At 36.1% G+C, this 23,684-nt stretch overlaps 3 protein-coding genes across 5 annotated transcripts; all 3 read right to left on the bottom strand.

Annotated features, from left to right (window-relative positions):
• Positions 1–647: 647 nt before the first annotated feature.
• LOC103929940 (meiosis-specific protein ASY1) lies at positions 648–7,184 on the bottom strand. The gene is made up of 22 exons (XM_048571775.1): positions 5,551–7,184; positions 5,383–5,439; positions 4,780–4,876; positions 4,617–4,685; positions 4,389–4,481; positions 4,110–4,239; positions 3,957–4,026; positions 3,801–3,842; positions 3,587–3,715; positions 3,375–3,494; positions 3,207–3,249; positions 3,038–3,100; positions 2,736–2,860; positions 2,608–2,620; positions 2,435–2,511; positions 2,253–2,351; positions 2,008–2,158; positions 1,834–1,910; positions 1,687–1,744; positions 1,421–1,587; positions 1,174–1,314; positions 648–1,046 (listed from the first exon to the last, which is right to left on the bottom strand). Exons 1-22 carry the CDS (start codon positions 5,551–5,553, stop codon positions 993–995), a joined length of 1,878 nt encoding a protein of 625 aa, XP_048427732.1. The 5' UTR covers positions 5,554–7,184; the 3' UTR covers positions 648–992.
• Positions 7,185–7,339: 155 nt separating this feature from the next.
• Positions 7,340–11,780, bottom strand: LOC125471431 (CTD small phosphatase-like protein 2). 3 transcript variants are annotated; one of them, XM_048571777.1, is made up of 8 exons: positions 11,487–11,780; positions 10,713–10,919; positions 10,300–10,433; positions 10,071–10,167; positions 9,731–9,910; positions 9,355–9,630; positions 8,400–8,737; positions 7,340–7,786 (listed from the first exon to the last, which is right to left on the bottom strand). In XM_048571777.1, the coding sequence occupies exons 2-8, from the start codon at positions 10,867–10,869 to the stop codon at positions 7,571–7,573; spliced, it is 1,398 nt and encodes a 465-aa protein (XP_048427734.1). In that variant the 5' UTR covers positions 10,870–10,919; positions 11,487–11,780; the 3' UTR covers positions 7,340–7,570. The 3 variants fall into 3 exon arrangements, with proteins under 3 accessions (XP_048427734.1, XP_048427733.1, XP_048427735.1); XM_048571776.1 differs by having other exon boundaries at positions 10,713–10,924; positions 11,487–11,779; XM_048571778.1 differs by lacking the exon at positions 9,731–9,910 and having other exon boundaries at positions 10,713–10,924; positions 11,487–11,777.
• A 7,485-nt stretch (positions 11,781–19,265) lies between these two features.
• Positions 19,266–22,214, bottom strand: LOC125471313 (cytochrome P450 78A5-like). Its single transcript, XM_048571595.1, has 2 exons — positions 21,158–22,214; positions 19,266–20,162 (listed from the first exon to the last, which is right to left on the bottom strand). Exons 1-2 carry the CDS (start codon positions 22,139–22,141, stop codon positions 19,560–19,562), a joined length of 1,587 nt encoding a protein of 528 aa, XP_048427552.1. The 5' UTR covers positions 22,142–22,214; the 3' UTR covers positions 19,266–19,559.
• Between the last annotated feature and the right edge of the window lie 1,470 nt (positions 22,215–23,684).

Below are 23,684 nucleotides of genomic sequence, written 5' to 3'. Positions count from 1 at the left end.
TATCGTTTGTTTAAAAAAAAAAAATCTCTTTGAATGATTTTTTTTTCCTTGGCATATTCTTATTTAATCTCAAACTTTGAAGAGAAAAAAGAAAACAAAAAGAAAATGTCATGTGTATAAATTATTTTCTTATCCGATAGAAAATAAATAAATTATTCCTTTAAAAAATTTATTCGGGGTTATTATATTATATATACTTGTGTTAATGATAATCCACTACGTACGTACTGTTATGATTGATTTTGATGTGTTATCGTCCTTATTATAACAGGGAAGCTAAGCATATTCTATGGGACAATGCAAGGACAAATCTTAAAAACAACCAAAGGAGACGATAGAGCAAAATGCACAGCAGCGTTATATATGCTAATGAAAAAGATTTAGCTACTTAAAGACGAATAGAAACTTCTACCCAAAATTTTAAGTGTTCAACTCATAAAGTTTTGTGCTTATAACAGAACCGTTCATATTGTAAATCACATTGTAAAGATCATCTCTGTAAAAAAATGAATTAAAATTAAGATCGTTTAGTTAATCTATTCTAACAAATATATAGAAAATATATAGACAGGTCGTAATACTTTTACCAATTTCATTCATTTGTTTTTATATAGTTCGATGATTAAACGACCTGAGTTTTAATTGATTTTTTACATAGAGGATCTTTATAGAGTGATTTATAATATGAATGGTTTTGATTATAAAAACGAAGTTTTATCAATTGACAACGAATAATTTTGAGTAGGAACTCCTGATCCTTCTTTGAGTATGCAAGTATTGTTCTATACTAATTACCATGACGCCATCCGATTCCACTCAATCATCGTCATATCCTTAAAGACCTTGGTTTAGGAAAATGCAAGTGTGGATGGGCAAAACCAATCCCCAGTTTACCACATCATACTCCTAATCACCGTAAAAATTTACACCTTAACTTTCCGCGAGTATCAGAAAATCAAGTCCGGCGGACAGACAGCAAATGCTGGAAATTTTCAGACGGCTTGAGACTTCTGGCGCTTCAAGTACTGAAGAATTGGCTCCTTCACCTGTACAACAGGAAAAATGCCCAAACTGCAATATATAAGAATCGTACCATTTTTTTTCACTAGCATTTTCCTGGTGACAAAAACTACAGCAGGCAATTTTATAGCGAGGATTTCGAGTCATACGCACCGTGCTTGTTTTCCTCGACCGCTTGTCTTGGCTACACCTCCCGCTGCAGATCACTCTGTCCCCATCATCACAGTAATCAGTGTTGCCATTTACCCTGCCGTTATCATTTCCCGGCACGAAGCTCTCCCTTGAAGTCACCGGCTGCAGAATATCCAAACAAAATTTAAACTTGGTATAAACAGTCAAGTTGGAGGAAGAGAAGAATGACATGAAGTGGAAGGGTGGAGGATTAAATTAATAGACTCGCCTCAGCCCTGCTTGTGGGAGTGTTTGGATGCTCCCTTGTCTTTGAAGCAGTCTGCTCACTCCTCATTGGACTGTATTGAGGCCCGTTCGATCTTAGTTTCATGCGTGTGAGATCTGATCCAATGGAGTGGAGGGCACCGCATGTGGATGTGTCCCTGATGCTGCTTCCTGATAACGAAAGCAGATTTTAGGCCTTAAGTGCTTTTTTAAAAAGTAGCCAGGGACTTGAGTTCGTTATTATGTACTGAAAGTACTTAAGTCTTCTACCCATTGTACGGAGATCTAGATGACTGGACTTGTTATTTGGTTCAGTGTTGTCGACATCCTGTTCATTGTAAGAAATCCAAGTAAATATGTAAGGGAAAACAAATGGAAATAAATTTGAGAAAGATGCAGACATGTTTGCAGATATACCATTGCATCATTGTTCAGAGCTTTCTTCACTTCATTCAGCTTTTTCTCGGTGATCTTAGAATGGATCACACGCTTTCCTGGTTTAGAAAACAAATGAAAATGGTAAGTTAGATATAATTTGATCCCATGTAAGCGCCAAATACAAGGATTTTAGACTGGATTAACTGCACACACCTAGCCTTCGGTTGCCTTTGGCTTCAAGAAAACCCTCTCGTGCCATTTTATCGATGAACTTACGCACAGTAGTCTGATTCACTTCTCCACCAAGCTTGTTCTGAAGCTTTGTAACTGTCACATACTGCATTGGGAGGGCATGATACAGCGCCTGAGATGGACAAATAGAGTCAGGTACTTGGGGAGACAAGATATTTGAGGAGACTGCAGAGAACAGAAAATTTCGAGACAGGAAATGCAATCACCTTTATGTACATGAGATCATTAACCTTTAAAGTTTTGTCAGCAACTGGTACTTGAGCATCCATTTCTTCTTTCACCATAGTGAACTCATAATCTGACTTCTGCATCGAGGAAAAAGAGTTTGACTCAAAAGCAATAAAATATGGCCTCAGAATTGAAACAAAAAGGAGAACATAAAGCAAACCTTCGGCCTGTTGATGGTGTAAGTGTCCCCTGCAGGTTTTGATAGAACACCTTCTATGACAAGCTTGTCCATAATTTCTGTGATCCAGCCAAATAGGGTTGAAAAGTGGGAAATCTTGTTACACGAAATAAGTTAAAACAAACCAGCAGCTCTAAGTGCATTCCTCAGCTTACCTTCAGTCAGAACCTGCAGCATATAAGAATGGTGAGATGGAGTCCATGAGCATACTACAATATACCAACAGAGCAAGGTTTTTTGACACAATTTTTCCGGTAGAGACTTGATAAGTTGAAATACTTACCACTGAGATGTCCGGGAAATTTGAGAGAACATCAGTAAGTTCAACAGTGTCAAGGTGGAGGCCACTGATCCAGTCCTTTATCCGAGCCAATTGATGTTCATCTTGCACTGAATCCTGAGTGTTATCTACACATCATATAAAAAACCCGTTGGGTTAGTACTGCAGGAAAATTAGTTTAGGAATTAAAGCCAAGAAATAACCCATCATTCAGCACAGTTTTCAAGTTCAAACTTGTTTGTGTCACTCTCACTGTGATATCAAAATTGGTCTGCTAACTTAGAAAAGTGTAATTCTTTTATTACCTTCATCAACCATTCTGTCATCTTCCTGCGGTGCGCTGTTATCTTTCTGTGGTTGTTGCTTATCTGTCAAGAAAGCCATTGTTACTTCCACTAACAACTCAGACCAACAGATAAGCAGGTGCGAATTACAGTGCAAAGCCAAACCATACAATAGACTCAGAACCCTCACCTACTGGAGCAACTATATAATGATCGTCTTGTGATTGGTTAACCTGAAAGTAGTGCCAAACCATATCATGTTTCAAGTGTAAACTATTTTGTAAAGAAAATAATGACATCAATTAGCACCATTAAGCTCATTGGAAACTCTAAACCCAAACAAGATATAAAATATTACCTCACTGTCAGAATCAGATCCCGAATAATCATCCCTTTGCATAGAATCAGCTCCTAAGCTCACTTCATCATCTTGAATATCATCATTTTCGTCCTCACAAGGATCAAGGATGCTTTTTACCTGTACACGTAACGAGTAAAACAAAGTGAAATCTGGACCACAAATCATGAATTTGAATATCAGACATTCCAAAAACATTCTCAATTCCCTACCTTCAGCGCTAATACAAGATGCTTGCTGTTTACATTCCCAACCTCCATTCTCAAAGGATTCTTGGTCCATGCATTACGAGCTTCTTCCTCAGAGCAGCCCCTGAAGAATGGAGGCTCATACTCCGCTGGCTGCAATGTCAAAAATATAACTGTCATCTTTTGGCAAACAAAGCATATTTTTGACAAAACGAGAAAGAAATTAAAAATGGTGTACCGTCACATCATCGTAGTATAGGAGCTTCATCAATATGGTCCGCTGAAACAAAAAGAGTTTCAAACATCTTTAAATACCAGACCAACACAGAAACACTCTTCCAGGAATTGCAGAATGAATTAAAATTTGCAGGTAGCAAATTATAGGTTTACCTACCTCTTCAGGAATTTTATCAAGAGTTCTCATCAATTGAACCAATGTGCGGACCATTTTACAAGCAGAGCTCCTGGAAAAACATAGTTACAAAAATTCTCAAATTTGCCAAACAGGATGGGAATAAAATCTGGAACGAATTTCGATCAAAGTTACCTCATCTGGTTGGGAGTTATTTCTGCTGTTGAGTTGCACTTGAATGTTCCACCCTCTTTTTTCTTGTTTCCAGAGCGACTTATATTCATCGAAACCTCCTGGCTTTCAGAATTTGAGTAACTGAAAGAAACTGCAGGTGAAGATCGATTAGAACAAGTCAATTCTCCAAAACTGAGGCAAACAAATGTAGACTAAAATTCACACTCCAAAATCAACTAGCATTGAACCTAAACAAATTTTGCAAAGTGATTTGGATGATTAATTTCGTGAATAGCTTACAAGTGTATTCCTCAATCATTGGTCCTTCAACTGTCTCGCACACACAGAACAATAGCGTCTTCAGGTACTTCTTCTGCAATGCATCGTATACACCTACAAATGTTTGAAAACAACATAAAAACTAATAGCCAAACAAGAAATCGAAACCGAAACCACATTCAAAATTTCAAATCAACGAGATGAGATCAAATTAAAAAATTAATGACCAGTGAGTTCAACAATCTATACCTTTCTCCATCCAATCAATAAGCCTGCGAGATTCCGCATCCATTGGCATTAGCTTTTTGATCTTCATCTCTATCGAAGATTTCAAAATTCCAAAGAAAAATCACAAACCAACATTTGAAATTAAAACAAAAACTACAACAAATTGAGATTATTAAACAATTACCTAAAGCAGGAACAGACTTATCATTGAAGTACTTCTCCGGAAACAGGCCTCTGATGTAACTGATATTGAATATAGCAATACGAAGCAAGTTCCTCGTCTGAGCTCAGATCAAACGAAATTGAATGCTCAGAATCAGTTCATACAAGTATCGAAGAATTCATCATCAAAATCGTATAAACATTGCGATTTAGATTTTATGAAATCTAACGCGTTTCTTCAATCAAATTTACTCATGCTAAGACATAATCCTACGTATATTTAATTTTTCTGAAAAATGAATAACAAGCTTCAGATCTTCATACTGATCGTTAATTACTTGTCAAAAACTCGTATCATCATCCTCGGTGTCCAGATATGGTCTATATTTGAAAATCCGTCAACGATCCTAACAGAACTTTCAGAGTTATGCAATATTTCACAACAAATTTCATCAAGAGAGAGAGGAAGAGAGAAATTCAATCACATATGAGAAAAAATTTAATGAAACAAAAACCGATCAGATTTAGAAAACGAAATACTATCTACTGAGAAATTCAGAAGAATCACTAACAACTTCAAATTACCGCTACGATTATTCTTAGTAGATGAGCGATCGAGGATTACCAGAAGAAGCGAGTCCTGCTCGGTGATTTCTGCTTCCTTCACTTTCTGTGCGACGACCTGAAACGAAGAAGTTGCAGTGAGATTCAGATAGATTTCAACAATTGGTACTAGCAGATTGACAAAGATCGTCGAGTATAAAGGAATTGTTCAGAGAGCTGAGAAGCTCACCATTGTTGCACTTTTCTCGGAGAGAAAAATGAAAATCGGAAGTTAGAGAGAGAGAGAGAGAGAGAGAGAGTAGAGAGAGAGTGAATGAACGAATGAGAGCTTTGAGTTTGCTTATGAAGAAACTTGCTAGCTGGACGAAAATTTGAATTATTACAAACGAGGAAAGTGGCGGGAGGCGGTGAAATTTGTAAGTTACTTGCGACGGTTCACGAATTGCAGATCATGCAAAACGCGTCGAGCTGGGATAGAGAATCGGTTTCCGTACACGTGTCCCAAAACGGAAATCGGAGTTTGTTACGGCCTCGGTTTCACGGAGGCCGTGCCTGTATTAGTCCCTAATCACTAGTCGTTAATGATTAATTAGTTGCGATTTGATAACGAGCGCGCCAATTCCAACGGTAACACCTGATTAGCTGGCACTTAATTACGCATCAGTTCCCACTTAACAAAGGCCTCAATTCCCCTACCAAGTCAAAGAGGTCTCAATTTTTTTTATTTTTTTATTTTTTATTTTTGGTAAACAGATGTCTCAATTTTTATTCACGTATAACTTTTAAAAGGACCGACTCTGAACGTATAATAGAAGTTTGTTTGCCTAGATTACTCTCATATAAATCACTTTCGAAGTTGCTCGAGAATGCCTTCGTTTTCTTTTTGTTTCTCAACTACTTTTGAATTGTATGTGTGAAATTAAGAACATGTGTGAACCAAAATGAAAGTAGCACCGTAGCTACTTTTGAAGTTTATCTTTAAATTAATTTTCTCACACAACAATTTTTCCACACCACAGTTTTACCAAATAGCGTAGTAATAAAAAACTTTTTGATAAAGCAGAAGCTGTACCAAATCAACCCCAAACGGACAGGTTTAATTTCTTTCTTATATCATTTCAAGTGAAAAATGGTACACAATTCTACCATATTCAAAAGAAAACCCAACTTCTTAGTGTCAAATAAACTTATATGGTAATTACTAATTAATTACTAGAGTTTTTTCTTCTTTTGCTACAACCTCTTTCAAATAAAGCAGAAAAGATGTTTGACCGGGCGAGTGTAGCAAATGGAAGTTCTTCCTTCACTCATTGTGGTTTTTTGGCAAATAGAGATCACTTTCTTTGTGTGTGTGAATCGCACAATCGGAGGTCAGGTATGAGACACAGGTGACCACATATCCTTGCTCCATCTGCGTCTCATCCAAGATCACCGCCTCCGATTGATCCACCAACCCTGAAACCAACAGCCCAGTACAAGTAGAGCAGGCACCGGACCTGCATAGTAAGGCAACTTCAGCCCTGCGCTTTCAGCTGACTCAAGGATGTGAACCTCATCTGGAACTTCAAACTCATTCTCCTCACCATTTGGTCCCACCAGTTTCACTTTGCAAACTGCCATTGCAGATACAGAGACCGAAGATTTCAACCCAAATGCTTTAGAATTGTTCTTCACAGAACCAAGAGACAAACGGCGACTCTTAAGTCTTAACAACGGCTGAGCCTCTGTCTGATGTTGCACTTCTCATTGAGCATAATGTCGAAAGCCAGGAAGTCTATATTCTAACACTCGCCATCAGAACTCAGGTATCCGGTGGATTATCCGAGCAAAGTTCGAGCAAGGTCACGAGATGTTCATGTTATAAACTGAAGAACACTTTTCACAAATTCTCTCTTCTTTTTTAATTAATCTCTCAACAAAGACTTTTCGAGCTAAAATACGAAGCCAAAGCTTCATAAATAAAAATTTAACAATCAATACAACGAGCAAACAATATTCCACTTCCAACACTTCAAACATGTATAAGACCTTTAAATTAGTAGGAAACTTATTTGTAAGCAAATTTTCTATCAAAAGTTTATGTGTCTTCCTTGCATTTGACCCATGTTACACCCCAATTGCATCTCCGTCTTTCTCAATGAAAGCACATAACTTCACAACAAACAGAACAGCGTTTCTGGTTCTAAAAGTACAGAAAATACACCCAGAAGAGATTTCAAACTGTGAAACTGATCATTCACATTGAAGGCTTACCTTTCGAAAGGATCGCCTCTGTTTGAGTTAAGAGGATAAACAGCTGCAGCTATTTTCTCCCTAAGGCTGAATTTGCTTGCAATTAGTGGCCGAACATCTTCTACTCCAACCAAGCTCTCCAAAAAAGGAAGTAAGAAGAGTAATTCTTTATCAGAACGATCATCAAACCAGCTCTCAATTGGAATTCCATTGTCTACTTGGAACCCGAATGCCTGAAATAAAGCCAACACGCCAAAATGTTACACCTAGAAAAAACAAAGTTAATAGTATTGAAGAAAGGACAAACTTAATCCTACGGGTTTCCTCCTGAGATTAGCATAATTTAAAGTTGTATTCGTGTTTCATATTTCACATTTCACTTGTCCCTGACAAAGTGATCCAGTGTCGTAAATGTTCATAAATGAAATCTGAGATCCGTGTCGTAAATGTTCATTAAATGCAATCTGATATATCCCGTTGAAACTGCTCCAAACATGGCTTCACCAAAAGCTTAGAAAGGACTGACTACATTTGATTCCACAAGCAGGCAAGGGAACCCACTAACGATGTACATTACAAGCAAAAAACTGAAGATCGACCATTGACTCGAAACATATAATGCTGATAAATTTCACCAGAAGGCTAGATGGAGCTTCTTCCAACTCACTTTTATTCATCACCATATTAGGCTTATCCAGAAACTCACTGATCCAAGGAAAAACAAAGACACTCCAAAAAGTATGCCAAAATATGCTCCTAGACACATTAAATTCAATAAATCACCTTCAAGAGCTTAGTGCACAGATAACTGCTAATGGCAGAGCGGGGAAGGTTGGAATAGCATACCTGTGGAGAGTTGTCGATTATGATTGTGTGTGCCAAATCACGACCAAGAACTGACAAATCTTTGAGGTAATTCCCCTCCACAAAAACACAGGAATCCCGAAAAACACGATGGCGAAATATCTTCCTTTTTGGGTCCAGCACATTTAGAAGTTGCTCTGCATAAATACTTTGACTAGCTGTAAATATTATGATCTCAAAAAGATTGGAAACTTTGTCCAGAAAATCTCTGAGATGAGGACGGCATCGGACATATACTGTATGCTTTTGGAGGTTAAAATTTACGGCAAAAGTGAAGTCTGCATCAGCACAAGGTTCTAGTGTGGAGTGTACCAAGGTTTCTGCCAGATCAAAATCAGTCTTAGCATGCAAATCTAACCAATAGTTCAAACAAAACATCAACAAGCGAGGAATGATAGAAATCAAGGACTAAATGTTGCATCATATAAAAAATATAGTGAGATAAAAATGCATGCCTGTGTCCTAGAAAAAGACACATTTGGCACCCCTTATAAGGAAAAACGAATGCAGAAAAGTGGACTACAATTTAATCAGATCTTCCATCAGAATACAAACAGCTATGAGAAAATGCTCATGCACCGATCCCCCGTCCTACCATACAGCTACAATAATCAAGCAATAACAATTGAAATGAAGATAAATGTTATCAACAAATGTTCTTTTTGACTCTCATCATAAAGATGACAAAAGCAAAACATGCTATAAGGAAGTTACAGTCTTCAGACACATCCAGATTATTTTGGCAGAAGAAACAGGGAAAAGATCAAACTCAATGCAACACCCTATCACATATCAACACTTAGTTTCATGAACCATGAACAGTCCATAAACAATGAGATGTATAGTTACAAATCGTTCCTAAGTTGAGACTTGAGAGTCATTTGAATTAATGAATAAGGATATAAAAAATGATACAACGGTTTGCCATTATTCTCACCATCCAAGTCCAAAACAAGACTAGTAGGAGGACAACGCCGTGTCTGTTTAGGTAAAAGCATCGGCCGAAAAGTTGGAACAACTGCTGATAAGTCAGGTAAGTTCTTGATAAAGAAGTAAGGATCAAAGTCATCAACTTCCTCATACTCGTCATCATCTGTGTATAAATCAGTTGACATGGGCTCGTGACCATGTTCATCCACACATTCCAACTTGGAATTTTTCATGGCAAGATATATGGCTGAGACTTCAGAAGAAATAGTGGCTGGATCCACAACTGCATTAAAATGAGGATACACATTAGTTGTGCCACATATCACATAGTTTTTGTGCATTCTATTTTGCTCATACATTTTGTTTCATTTCATTTGTATTACCAGGACATGTTATATTTACTGAAGAAAATGTGTTCTCACGGTAACTCCTCTCATCTCTAACCATGGATTCGGAAGTCTCTTGAACAAAATGACCATTCAGCACATCAACCCTTGAGTACATTATTTCACAATCTTGATGATAACTGTGGTCTCCATTTCCAAAGAATTTAACAAAATCAACTAGGAAAACAAAAACCGTAAGGTCACAACAGTCTCAAGAAAACCACAAAACTTTTCAGTAAGATCTTTTTAACCATTAATACAGAAGGAAAGAGACACGATTACACAATCATAAATGTGAAATACATATATAAAATATAAAAAATGTTTGTTCATCTACCTCCATTATCAGATTCCCCTTCGGCATGTTTAGATATGTGAAAGGCAGGAGAAAATATAGTTTCTGCTTCGCAATCAGTAGTTCCCTCTTTACAATCCTGCAGTATGATATGATATGGTCAATTTGAGAAATTTTTCAATACTGAATGCTCTGTTTCGTTTCTTCTTCTTTTTGTTTTTGCTTTATAGGCAACGTAACTCAGCTGGGCATGGCATAGCTAGTTAATTACCTTAATATCTATGCAATCATCACGCATAGCATCATGCCCCAAACAAGTGTCAGCAGTCCCATCACGCGTTGAGTCATAATTCAAATTTGAATTGGTTGCAGTAACAGGCCCCCCATTCTTTTTATGAGTGCCATCTGAAAGTTGTGGTATAAAGATGACAATTAACAACAGTAACTGGATAGAATCTTGACGACAAAAAAAAACAAAGAGAAATTGGAAGCCATTCTTCTGCCTCTATGGGTTAGAAAAAGTTTCAAAATTGCCACTATGGATACAAGTATGCTACCAAAAGAAATTTGTCAGGGGATGTCACCATTTAACACTTAGAAGTAAAATGTGCACTAAATATATTCCATACAAGTATGGGGAACATTTCCCGAGGTTATTGCGTAACGAATAAGAAGTTAACCTACCTATTCTCTGCTTCCTTGCTGAAGATGTAATTAGGTCAGCAACTTTCTTTTCCACAACTTGCACACTTTCATATGCTTTCTTCTGAGCTCTTGTAACCTTGGGACAAGCATGCTCTCTCACAGCAGTTCTTCCGGAACTTCTTTTCTTCGTTTGCATTTTGACTTGAATTAAACAGCTTAATTTTGAGAAGGCTGCAGGTGTGCCTACTTGACTTTGGAAGAAAGAATTCAAATTTCAGAAATCGGCTAATAAGTCAAGCATCCTACATTCATAATAACTTCCAATCCGAGGCTTAATCACTCTATACCGGCGAATCAACTATGTCTAATTCAAACAGCTCAAGGTTTCAAAACTTGGGGTGAATGAAAAATGCAACCTTTTTTCAGCATTTGGTTCAAGAAAAATTTACCGCAAATCGAAAAACTCAACGAGAACCAAGAAATCAATCAGCAGCTAGAGTGCCCCCGAAACTAAGCTCAATTAGTAGAAAATTATGTAATTAATCATCAGTTCGAAGTAAAGCTTAAACCCTAAAACCCATGTTACCAAAATCACAAAGCTAAATCATAAAACACAACCACATCAAATCAAATTAACTCACTCCATTCCACTTCTCACTAGCAAATAACACAAATTTCCCCACAAACCCAACATGCAAAACATCAAAACCAAACAAACCCTAAAATTCAGCTCAAGAAATGCACCTTACAAAAACCAGAGCTACAAACTCAAACTTAACCAAGAACCAAACACTCTCACTCCACATTACGTACCTGAGCTAAAATCAAATCGGAACACCAAACGCCGGAAGCCGCCGCCGCTATTCCGGTAACCAAACAGTGAATCAGCAGAGAGAAAGATCGCCGTCAGTGAAGCTTAAGCATTTATGAAACCCCTAATTTACTCTGCTAGTTGAAGCAGGGGATTTTGGATTTCTAAGGTTTCCCTCCAAGGGAAAAGAGAGGGAAAAGTCGGAGGGATCGAAATTTTTATTTTGTCTGAACAGAGGGATGTGGTGATAAATAATTCTCCCAGAAATTTTCTCTGAATTTTTGAAATTTTTTGATCGGTCGAGGACTTTCTTATGGGGTGCACAGGGGAAGGTACGGTACTCGTCGGTGCGGGTGTGGAACGTACTCTCTGTTGGATGATTGACGCGTGGCGGGTTTGTGGGTTTGAACGGTGAAGATGTAGGTTGTTTGTTCGTTTTGGTGTGTAGTGAGGGACGTGCACGTGGGGAAGATTTATATTTTTTTATTTTATGCTTTTCTTGCTGAAATTTCGAAGATGGAGACATATAGTATTATCGTTTTCCAGGTATTTGTCTTAATTTCATTTACAGAGGGACGTCAGTTTTCGGAATTTGTAAACTTTACCCTTGACTTTTGGATATTCCACCATGGCCCCTGTCTTTTTGTGGGCTTTTAATTGGCATTTGGTCACTTTCTAACATTCATTTTGCATTATCGCTCAGTTGCTTAAGAATATCTATCTTTGCATTGGAGATTTTATATTCATTTTTCCATTCTTCGTCTTCGCTTGTTAAAACAAGTTTAATATGAATTAGGAGTAATGAGTTTTAATACTAATCATTATTAATAAGTAAAGTCTTGTATGAAACAAGATAAAAGAAATATGTTTTCGTGTCAAGTGATGTAATATTTAGAAAGATATTTTTATAACGGCTTGTCAACAACTAAAAAGTAACAATATGATACAATCTTAATATCGAACTCATTATAAATTTTGACCAATTCAAGTTGAAAAATGGAGTTGCTCCTTCAGCAAAACTGGAATTAAGTTGAGCCAAAAGATCCCGATTCAAGACAAATTCATGAGGGAGCTGAACTGTAGTATCGTCAAAGCCCTGTGTTCTATAACGTTGAGCCAAGGACACTTTGCCTTATCTATAGAAGCAGTCAACTGAGTTCTAAATGAATTAGCTCCTTGGTAATTGGGATTTTTCAGCCGGTTCCTGATCAGCCACCCCCAATCTTTCCATGTATTGCGGACAGGTGGAGCTGCTAGATCTAGCTTACTGGAAACGTTAAGAGATCAAATTAGGCACTTCACCGAACCTCTACTTTCCTCTCCCTTTCAACCTTCATCAGCTTCATCAGAATGTTTTTTTACTCCATTTCAATCTATTTTGCCCTCTCACTCTTGTGTTCCTAACAAACGAATAGAAAATACATATTGTCTTCATTGGTGCGAATCAAACATCAAACCTCTTATAATTAATTGGAAATTAGGCGTTCCTGGACCAATTAGTCATGAACTGTAGATGAATACTCTAACCAACTGATCTATAAACTCATGCCTATATCATTAGTTTAAAATATTATTTTAGTGCACTTAAAAAGGAAATCAAACAAAACATGATAATGAAGCAAAACATGAGAGACGAAATCAACCTTAAAAATCACATGAAAAAATCTAGGTAGGCATCAAATTTTCAAGTCCTCAAATTTTATTTTTCACTGCGAGTATTAATATCTTAACTTTATCTTATCTTATGAGATCCAAATTATATTTTCATACTCTTTATTAAACAATGATTTTGAATAAAATATTGCATGACCCAATCTGTTAACTTGCGAAAGTAGCAACTAACCATGTAATATCCAAGGTCAGTTGCTAATTGGGTTGTTACTTCTTTTGCAGATGTATTTTTCATACGTGGCATAGCACACAATTAAACCATCCAATATTAGTTTGATTTATCTGCTCATTTTAGCTCAAACCGAGGGTGGAGCCAACTAGAGTCTAGACTATATAGTACACCCTAAGTTTAAAACGACCAAAACTTTTGGTGTTAAAGTAAGAATGTTACGGAAAATTAAGTCTAATACCCCAACAATGGTCACTAAATTAGTCCAGCCCTATATAAATTTCTAGCTCCATCCTTGACTCAAACTAAGTCAAACCACACCATTTAACATTATTAATTTAGTTGTAAAAAAAATAATTATTAATTTAGTCGTAGTTTATAAACACGAAAAAAATTGAATGGATCTATATTCCAAAAAAATAAACTTAAATTGATATTGCCAATAAAGTTCTTATCCATTGTGTAAATATATCCTTGTATAAAATAAAGAACATATTATATAGTTCGCTCAACTGAGCAAGGATTGTATGTTTGTGACCAATTGGCCAAAAAGAGAAGAAGGAAAAATATCCAAAGCTTTAATACAATTCAGCTGCATTTTGTTTGGGCGACTTGTTGAGAATTCAAAAGTTGGAGGACTGTTGCGTAAAATATTGTTTTATAAAGTACCTCGTTGAGAGAATCTCTTTAAAATTTTGAAAGTTGAACCTCATCTTTTGGGAGGACTACGGAAGCTCCACCTACCCTCATATTAAATTGATGTTTTCCACGTGTTTGCCACGACATGCAACTGAAGGGGCCCATCAAACGGCGGCCCCACTTCGTATTTGGGCTCAACTTTAGAGTTAAGGCCCAAAATGATATTGGATTTGGGTTTTGTATTTTTCTTTTTTTGTATTAATTTTGTGGATTTTTAAACATGTCAAAATTTTAGACATGTAAATTTAAAAGGAAAACTAATAAAAATGGTTTGAAAACTTTAAGTTTTAACGATAAAGACAAATTAAATGGTAAAGTGAATAGTACCATAATTGACTTTTTAGTATAAAAATATGGTTTTTCGTTAAAGTGAACAGTACCGAGAGCTTTTCGTTAAAGTTCTCAAATTTAAATTTAAGACCTCATTTGAGAAAAGTGAGCTTTATATTGGTCGTGGGTTGAGAGGGAATCCAACTCTATGAAATCTCATATCCTGTTAAACCTCATTTGTTCAATATTAAATCGAACAGTTGTTAACTGATTGGTATTTTGAAGAGATATGATTCGTTTTGATTTTAAAAATTATGAATGAAAGAGTTAGAGTTCGTTCAATACACAGGATGGCAAGTCCAATTAAATTGGTCGAGTGGCAAGGCCGCTATTTAGTCGGCCTAAATATATTTCGAATTAGGGCACGAACCTTGGGTCGAAATCCAACTGGGGTCTAATTCAATATATATTGTACTCAAAGTCTCATCCAACTATGTACTGTACTCAAAGTCTAATTCATATAATCTAGGCCACCAAACAAGGCACTAACACACTAAGGTGACTAACATGTGTAGAATTTAGTAGTGTTATTTGAAGTATTTTTACTGTATGTATACAGTATATATGTGGGGTAGATTTGTGACACTTTGTTACACAACTTTTGACACGTTTTTGTGAGGCTCACTATATGTATTTCAAGTATTCGAAATCATAGATCCTCCTTGCATAAAAATTAGACAAATTCAAAATTATTAAGACATACATTTGTAATGAAGAAAATAATGAATACAATTCTATAAAGAAACCCTAAACCCTTAGTCCAACGGTCATATGATTTTAGATTTGGGTATTTTTTATAGACATAATCTTTGAAAGGAAGACCTAAAAGATAAATGGTTCGGATCGTTAAATACATTACGAAGCAAGCCCCACAAAAATATGTGCCAAAACTTGTATAAAACAATGGTGTCACGGATCCATTTCATGTATATAAATTACAATGTTATATGGTATTTTGGGGACTGTGAAAGCACTACCCTGAGATATAAACCATTATCCCTCATTTGCATGCAGAGAATTAATGAATTTTTTGTTCAATTATTGTTGTCTTTCTGTTCTGTTAATGGAAGAAAAACAACCCCACGTACGCACCCAAATGCTACAATTGCAAGTGATCATCATCTAATTTAGAAACGAATTAAGTACTCCTCGCTTAATCACAACTTAGAAAAACCTCTCAATTAATGTCCAAATTATTAATTAGTTCCTTTTATGGAATGAATCAATATAGCCAAGCAAGTTATTGTATACGTAAGTAGCTTGTAGTTCACTTGCGGAAAAAAAAAAAAAAAAAATCATTGCACGAAAACATGTGTCAAAAATTGTGTGAAAAAAATAATGACGTAAATCCGCTCCATCATATATGTGTGTGTGTATATATATATATATATATTAAGAGCATATTGCTCCTTTACACTAAACTTTACTGGAATGCGCGCATGCATGGTTGCCTACCCCTTAGATATACATATCCTTAGTTAGTTCCTTACACATTGGAAATCAACTTGATGAATATAACTATGTTAAGTAAACTTCTGAGTTCAGTATTCTTCTATAGTTTATTTACATTTATGAATGGATCAATAAGAGAGTATTTTAAGCATACGCGTACACATCTCAAATATTGCTAGATAATGGTTGTCGCATATGGCAACTCACTGGCAGGGTTGAAACCTATGACGTTTGAGTCTCATCTTCTTGTGAGTTGCCATACTCAAAATTTTACTGACGTTCTCACTGTCAATAAATCACATAGAAGATAAGTTGTTGTGCTTAAAATTGCTGACGAGTACTTCAAGTTACAACCCTAAAAGGATATGAAAAAGTAAGAAATATGTTACTCTACTACATGTAGAGACACCTTCAAACATTGAACCAATTTAGCAATATCAACGTGTCGAAGAAGCTTAATGAAAAATGAAAAACATAAGAACTTGAACAAACATGACATGTATGGGGGGTCCCAATTGAATTTGTGGAGCATCAACATATGGCAATTTTAAGTTATATGCAATGTGTGGGAAAGCAAACGTGGGCTAAAGCGATTCGGCTTTAAACAAAAGCTAAAGATTTGGATCTTAAAAAGCCAAAACTTTGGGACATGCCTTGAAATATCTTTACCATTATGTACAAGTTTAAGGAATATGGGTTGGTCCACAAGACATATTCTCTGCATGATCCATCTATATCCATCAACAAAATGCATCCCACTTGAAAACCCTAATGACTAATTACAGCAAGTTTTCGTGGGACTTCGAATCTCTCTCTCTCTCTCTCTCTCTCTCTCTCTCTCTCTCTCATCACAGAAAGAAGAGACATTTTTGTTTTGATCAGCTAGTGGTTTACAATCTTTAGTCATCAATCCGTACGAAACAAAGCAGATTAATTAAGGGTTGATTAATTAGCAAAAATAGAATGCCTTTGGGGCTAAGATTTGAGATGGTGACACAAACCTATATATTTTCTTTATAATCATGTAAATTCCACTAAATTATTTCCATAATTAAAATCATAGGCATGATTTTAACTAATAATTCTCAAGATTTCATAGAAGAGGGCCAACGACCAACTACTAATTGGTCACACATCAAATATTGTTCCTTAATCCCATGCTAACCAAACACATGCATGATGCTTTTATAACAAAAAATAATCTCAGTTCAAATAGAAGTTGAAACACTCAATTTAAGTTGTACTTTATTCTGTCATGTTTACGATGTGAGACTTTTTACATTATTCGAAGTAGTTTTATGTTATATAAAAGTAGTTTTATGCGTGATTAATTAACAAAATATGTTTAACAATATTATTGACAACCTCACAATCACAGCATGTCCTAAATTCGATTTCTAACTCTAGTTAATCACACAATAGTGGCCAGAGGAAAGCTGAAATGCCTCTGTGAGTCTTCTCGGCTCACAGAATGATGGATGCCAACCACCAACTGGTCTCCTTTTTCGGGAAAAAAAAACCCCACGATCAAAATATATATAAAAGTGAGAATTCCAACAATGTCACCAGGTGGACTGTTGTTTCCAATTGCTATTGATAAGGACAAGCAAAACGAGCATGTTCGGTATTTTTGTCTATACAACAATATAATGAGTCACACTAAATTAAGTTTGCATTGATGCAGATGTTGGTGGATAATAATTTGCTACGAGGACAACTCAAAAACTCATCACTAGCTGTTCCTTCCTTTTTAGGTTGATGGATTTTAAAGACTCTTTCTCGACTCCACTATAAGCTGTTTTGAAAACGATTTTGATGTAATCTGTTTTTGAAAACAATTTACACCAAAAGAGAATTTGCAAGGTGGCTCGATTAGAAGGTAAATTAATTAATTAAGGAGGAGGTTCAATTAAGTGGAAACTATAACTAGTTATTCGACTTTAAGTTTTGGTGAGATATAATTAGGTGAAAGTAAAGATTCGTGATCTTTCACATAAAGTTTAATTATAATTAATTAGAATCGAAATGACAAGACTACTGAACCAAAGCCATGCATGGATTTACAGTTTAGATCGTATCATCTACATATGGATTACGCACGTACCTACCCGGACTTAATTAATTTAACAATGGTTAGTGGACATGGTGGTCAATGTCATGTGTGATTGTTAATCATGTAACTAATCTTTAAAAACCAAGATTCGGTTTCTTTCCTTAACTTGCTTAACCTGCTGATTAATTCGTTAAATTTATAAGATAATATATTATAACAAATTTATATAGGTCTCATGTCACATCCCGGCCTAGGCGGATCACTCTCCTGGCTCGCTCCACCACCGTAGTACAATATTGTCCGCTTTGGGTTTACCATTCCCTCACGGTTTTGTTTTTGGGAACTCACGAGCAACTTCCCAGTGGGTCACCCATCATGGGATTGCTCTAGCCCCCCTCTTGCTTAACGTCGGAGTTCCTACGAAATCCGAAGCCAGTGAGCTCCCAAAAGACCTCGTGCTAGGTAGGGATGAGAATATACATTTAAGGATCACTCCCCTAGGCGATGTGGGATGTTACATCTCATGTAATATATAAATTAATAATTTTTTTATTTATTTACACTTTTGATATGAGAAGTCAATCGCTACTGTTGTATGTATGATATGTTGTGTTACTATGACTTTTGTTTATTTAAATAGAGTTTTTGTTTGGTTAAATTTTCATAAAATGAAAGGGTAATGCTAAATTTCTAAACCAAATTTTGTAAATCAAATGATGTGGATGTATACATTAAACAATGTACATTTATTTTTGGAACAATTAAGTAGATTCATGAATTTTACTTGGTTAAATGAATATCTAGAATTGTTAGTTCGTAAAACATGAAACAAATACAACGTACAAATATTTTAAAAAATAAGGAAAATCTCGATAAATAAATAAGTTATTAATTATTCGATAAATTAATAGTTCGATTCTAAATTACTAGATTTTTTATCACAGTGCTATTAATTTATAGAAGTTTAACGGTAGTGTCTTTAATACTTGGTTGGAGAAAGTATTCTCATATTCAATTTACGGTTTGTAGTAAAATTGATACTTAATTACAATTGACTGTTGTGGTGACATAAAATATTTGTGAACTTATGTCAAATTAAAGTTGTTTATTGACATAGACTAAAATTCTAAAGTAAAAACCAACGATACTGACGTGTGGATATGTTCCAATTACCATGTTTTTCAGTCTTTCAGAAAAGAAAATTTTATAAAGCGCTATGAATATATAGGCGGCTAGCACGTCTTGATTTGAGTCTTGGTGCAGATGAATCACATGATGTTAAACAGGAAGAGGCAAAAATGTATTTCTTAATCTTTTTAATCCTAAAAAAATGGAATGTCACGAAAAAGTCACAAACTAATCTTCTTTTTATAAAGAAAAAGAGAACATAAAAGAGAACATATAGTCTGTAATAAAGTAACATGTTGAACATTTATGCAAAAGTTCAATCCACAAGCTTTTATAAATAGTCAAAACATTATTTTACAGTGTTCATGAGCCAAGATTTACTTACTTACTTTTTTATGTTGGGTTTGAGAGTCCTTTCCTAATACCCCATTTTACTGGCCCCAGATACACTATGCAAACCACGCACTACCTACTTCCAACACTACTCACACCATTCTACAATTGTTAATCAGTGCAATGCATATATATTTTCCCTAATTATTCATCACCACTAGCTTAGCTAGCTACTTAAGTTCATAATGCACTGCGTTGGACAACGTGGCATGTGAGTGGTTTTTTCATTTCGAGAGAGAGCTTCAAACACTCCGAAAGGTCAACAGACTCCGCCGGTAACCATCTGAATTGGTGCAAAAACCTAGCAAGCCACAAGTGCACTGTAGCTAAACCCAACGCTTTACCCGGGCATACTCTCCGGCCCGACCCAAATGGTGCAAGCCTGAGATCCGAGCCCATTATTGACACGTCCTCCTCAATAAACCTTTCAGGCCTAAACACCATTGGGTCCTTCCAGATGGATGGGTCATGGGTTATGGCCCACATGTTGACCATCGCAGTTGTGCCAGCTGGGATAAAAACTTTGTCCACGTGGACATCATGGACCGCGAGACGGGCCCATGATAGCAATGGGCCCGGAGGGTGCATTCGGAGAACTTCCTTGACAATGGCTTGTAGATATGGCAGGTTCGGAAGGTCGGAGTCTCGCACGTGCCTCTTGTTCCCCACGTGTGTGTCAAGTTCTTGTTGTGCTTTGGCTTGGATGTCTTGGTGTAAGACTATCCTTGCCATAATCCATTCAAGAAGTATTGCAACCGTGTCTGTCCCTCGAAATATCATTTCCTGGACAATGTCACAAAACCAAAAGACAATAGGCTTCGTTAATTTATGCACATAAAATCTTATGGTTGTACTAGGAGCTAGCAGATCAAAACTATTAGGGAAACAAATCTTAGGTCTATTAATTTAACCTAATATTAGTACTATGCACGTGTATGTTCCACCAAGAATATAGAAAGGAGATCAACGTGTATAGCATAAAAGAGAGATAGGTCATATTGTTAGATAAAACTCGTACGGAATATGATTTAATCATAGTAAATAATTTGTGAAAGGTTACCCATCATATTATCGGGTTCATTTTTTATTTGAACTTGATGGTAACGGAATCTAAATCAATCTTCTTGATTATTTACAAACATTTAATGTTGACATATATATATTTGATTCAATAATTAAAAATAAGTGATAAAAGACTATTGAATCAAATTTAATGGTGAAATATGTGTTAATGTTGAGACAAACATATTCAAGAAAAACCGACTCTAAATAGAACAATAATATAATTTGGAATCTTGCCAAGTTATCTAGCTAGGGTATGGTGTAATTATGTCACCAATCATGACTAAATAGCTTTTGCTGCTAAAATTAGACTCGATTAAGTCAGCAGGATTTTGGATTCTCACTTTTCATAAAGTTGTCCGATCTATAGGGAAAATTATCCCCCATAATCATTGATCTGTCACTTAACAACAATTTTTCACATTTTGAAAGAAAAAAAATCCAACAATTATTCACATGCATATAGATAATCGTTAATTTGAAAGTTAATAAGTTTTAGCGTATGCGTATCAACAGTTGATAGTTATTCACGTATATAAATGTCATATACATTTTTTATATATCTAATTGTGTTTATTGAAGATGTCATCAGTATTATATGATGCACACAACATTATATAAAGTGTATATATATAAATAGTTGCATATCTATTGAGAAAATATAGTGAATTATATTAGGAACAATTTAAAATTAAGACAGTTTTTTGATTGCTCACCCATAAAACAGCCACCGTGTCTGAATCACTTAGTTTATCTTCTTCCGGCAAAGCTAGCAAAGCACTGAGAAAGTCACTGCCGCCACCGAAATCTCCTGTTCGTTTTCTTTCCCTCACAATTAGCCCCACCACAGACTTCACCTCAGCCGCCAATTTGTGACACTTCCTCTTCACACCATAAAAGTCCAAAAACCTCAAGGGAAAATAATCCTCCAAATTAAACCTATAAATCAAGTCGTACCCTTCTTGAACTAGCAACATTAGTGTTCGATTGGTGGTAACCTCCTTCTCTGAACCTAAATAATTAGTGCCAAATACACTCTGGATTATGTTATCCAAAGAACCCTTCTGCAATATTGCTTTCAATCCCACAACCCTATTTTCCTTCATCTCATCCCAAATTTTCACCACCATTTCATCAGCCACCTGTTGCCTTAGCGTTTCAAGGCCTCCGATTCTCCTTGGTGAAAACATATGCACAGCTGCTATCCTGCGCAGGTGGCGCCAATATGTTCCTGAAGGAGCAAACCCTATGGCGCGTTCAAACATTAGCAACTTAGCTGAGTGCTTGATCGGGCGGTCGGAAAACGACGAGCCTCCGAGGATTTGCCTAGCAGTGTCCGGATGGCTGCTGATGACGACACGCGTAGTGCCTAAGCTGAATGCCATGAGTCTGGTTGCCTTGAGGGATGTTGCCATACTGGAGAGTTTTTGATGGGCAAGAGAACCCATTTGATGGGGTAGGAACCCTATTATAGGCCACCCAGCTGGTCCTCGGAGGCTAGACTCGTTTTGAGAGTTTTGGTCATGACTGTAACATGACCATGCAAAGCCTCCGGGAACGAGCCAGTGGCCTAGGGAGATGAGGAAAAGGTTGAGGAATGAGAGGAGGAAGAGAGTGAGAGTGAGAGAGTTTGAGTACGACGTCGTAGCTCCAAACCAAAAGACTATGATTGAAAGGGTGGCTAGCATGAAGAGTTTCATAACTATTTGAAGTTAAGTGGGGGAATTCTAAAAGCCAGTAGAGTTACCTAGAAATGGACATTTGTCATGAAGATGGAATGTGGGTTGATTTGAATATATAGTATGTGGAAAGTTCACTGGGTTAAGGGTCTAGGTCAGTTTGTTAACCATGGTTAAGCATACCCAAACTAAGGACCATTTCTGTCCTTGTAAAGATTTCAAATGGAATATTTTTTTTTATATATTATTCATCTTGAAAAATGTTACTCGACCTTATTGAATTCTTTCAATTGTTATTTATTATGTTATTCATAATTGGTTGTTGGTGTACCATAAATGTGAAAACATATCAATAATATTGCCCACTCATGTATATAACACGTAGAATAATAATAATATTTGATGATTTATTCAGTGCACATAATAAGGGTTTTGTGCCATACACAATCTAAAAATTGAAAAGGTTAAATTATAAAAAATGAATTTATGTCAGTTCAAGAATGAAACCCACACTTGGAAGCATATCCCACCTCCAAATCAAAATCACAATCACGAATCCAAGCCTTTTGTTTTTGTTGATTTTCCGAACCAACTTGACGTTTGAAGATCCAAGAAGATCCCATCAACGACCATACATTTTCTGTTCAATGTATGCATTCAGGGCAACGAGCATGTGTTTGAAGATATATTTGTTCCAACACAAAATATTTATTGTTCTCATGAAACATTATAAAGTTTTAAATGTGACAATTATATGGTATTATTATGTTGTTTATCTCGTGTTATAATATGGGTGTGTCGATACGTTTGCGCCTGATGAGTAATTATCAGTATTTGTGATGGAGTTGTATGTGCTTAAGGTTGTATTGAAATTTTACATTGGTATATTGGTATATGATATTCGAGATTATATTGTTAAGGGCTTTTGTAAATATCATTGAGTAGAACGATAAAGTTAGTGGATTAAATGGTTGGTTTGTTAGAAGAGGAGAATTAGAAGGGATTGAACTTGCACCAGGATGCATAGGTGTGGTTGTTTTCCGCCACTGCGGTAAACCGCCATTAATTGGAAATATCATTAGTTTTATGCCAAAAGAGTGTATATCTTGGTGGCACATAGCTTTGCTTGCTTTACAGTGTGAGCGAGAGGGTTATTTTGCTGGTCAGAAGATGTTCATATGTGGCTTCTAAATAATGTTAATTTAGTATTTGTCGATTTTCCATCAAACTTGCAAGGAGTTGTCAATTTTTTCGTTGAACGTTAACTCTAGCCAATTATCGTCCTTAAACTTTTATAATTCGCCAATTTTCTCCCTTGTTGTGAGAAATCGGCAAACACCTCATATGATCAACTAAATTTTGTAGTTGTTAGGAAAGTGGTACTTTTTTTCCTCGTTTGGAGGCTTTTTACCAAACAAGGTTCTCCCAATGGCCTCCTTCGATTTTCGCAAATACTAGCAACATGTGATGTCACGGTCAGACAGAAAATTTGTCGTGAAACCGATGCACACCAAGAAACAGCCGGTTGTCAGATTGGAAAATATTGTTGAACTCATTTACCATG

This window comes from the organism of the source record quoted next, unplaced genomic scaffold (assembly GCF_019419815.1).
Source record: "Pyrus x bretschneideri cultivar Hongxiangsu unplaced genomic scaffold, Pyrus_bretschneideri_v1 Contig6, whole genome shotgun sequence".
In the NCBI taxonomy this organism is placed as follows: domain Eukaryota; kingdom Viridiplantae; phylum Streptophyta; class Magnoliopsida; order Rosales; family Rosaceae; genus Pyrus; species Pyrus x bretschneideri.
The sequence above is the reverse complement of the archived record's forward strand: the minus strand, read 5'-3'. Positions and strand labels throughout refer to the sequence as shown.

Coding starts and splice junctions, on each gene's coding strand:
- LOC103929940 (XM_048571775.1), bottom strand. Junction 3,250..3,374: donor GATCTGATTCTGACAGTGAG/GTAATATTTTAT, acceptor CACTACTTTCAG/GTTAACCAATCACAAGACGA. Junction 1,588..1,686: donor TCTAGATCTCCGTACAATGG/GTAGAAGACTTA, acceptor TTTCGTTATCAG/GAAGCAGCATCAGGGACACA.
- LOC125471431 (XM_048571777.1), bottom strand. CDS start 10,869: ATGCAAACGAAGAAAAGAAGTTCCGGAAGAACTGCTGTGAGAGAGCAT. Junction 9,911..10,070: donor AGGGGAATCTGATAATGGAG/GTAGATGAACAA, acceptor TTGTTTTCCTAG/TTGATTTTGTTAAATTCTTT. Junction 9,631..9,730: donor AGTAAATATAACATGTCCTG/GTAATACAAATG, acceptor ATTTTAATGCAG/TTGTGGATCCAGCCACTATT.
- LOC125471313 (XM_048571595.1), bottom strand. CDS start 22,141: ATGAAACTCTTCATGCTAGCCACCCTTTCAATCATAGTCTTTTGGTTT. Junction 20,163..21,157: donor ACACGGTGGCTGTTTTATGG/GTGAGCAATCAA, acceptor GACATTGTCCAG/GAAATGATATTTCGAGGGAC.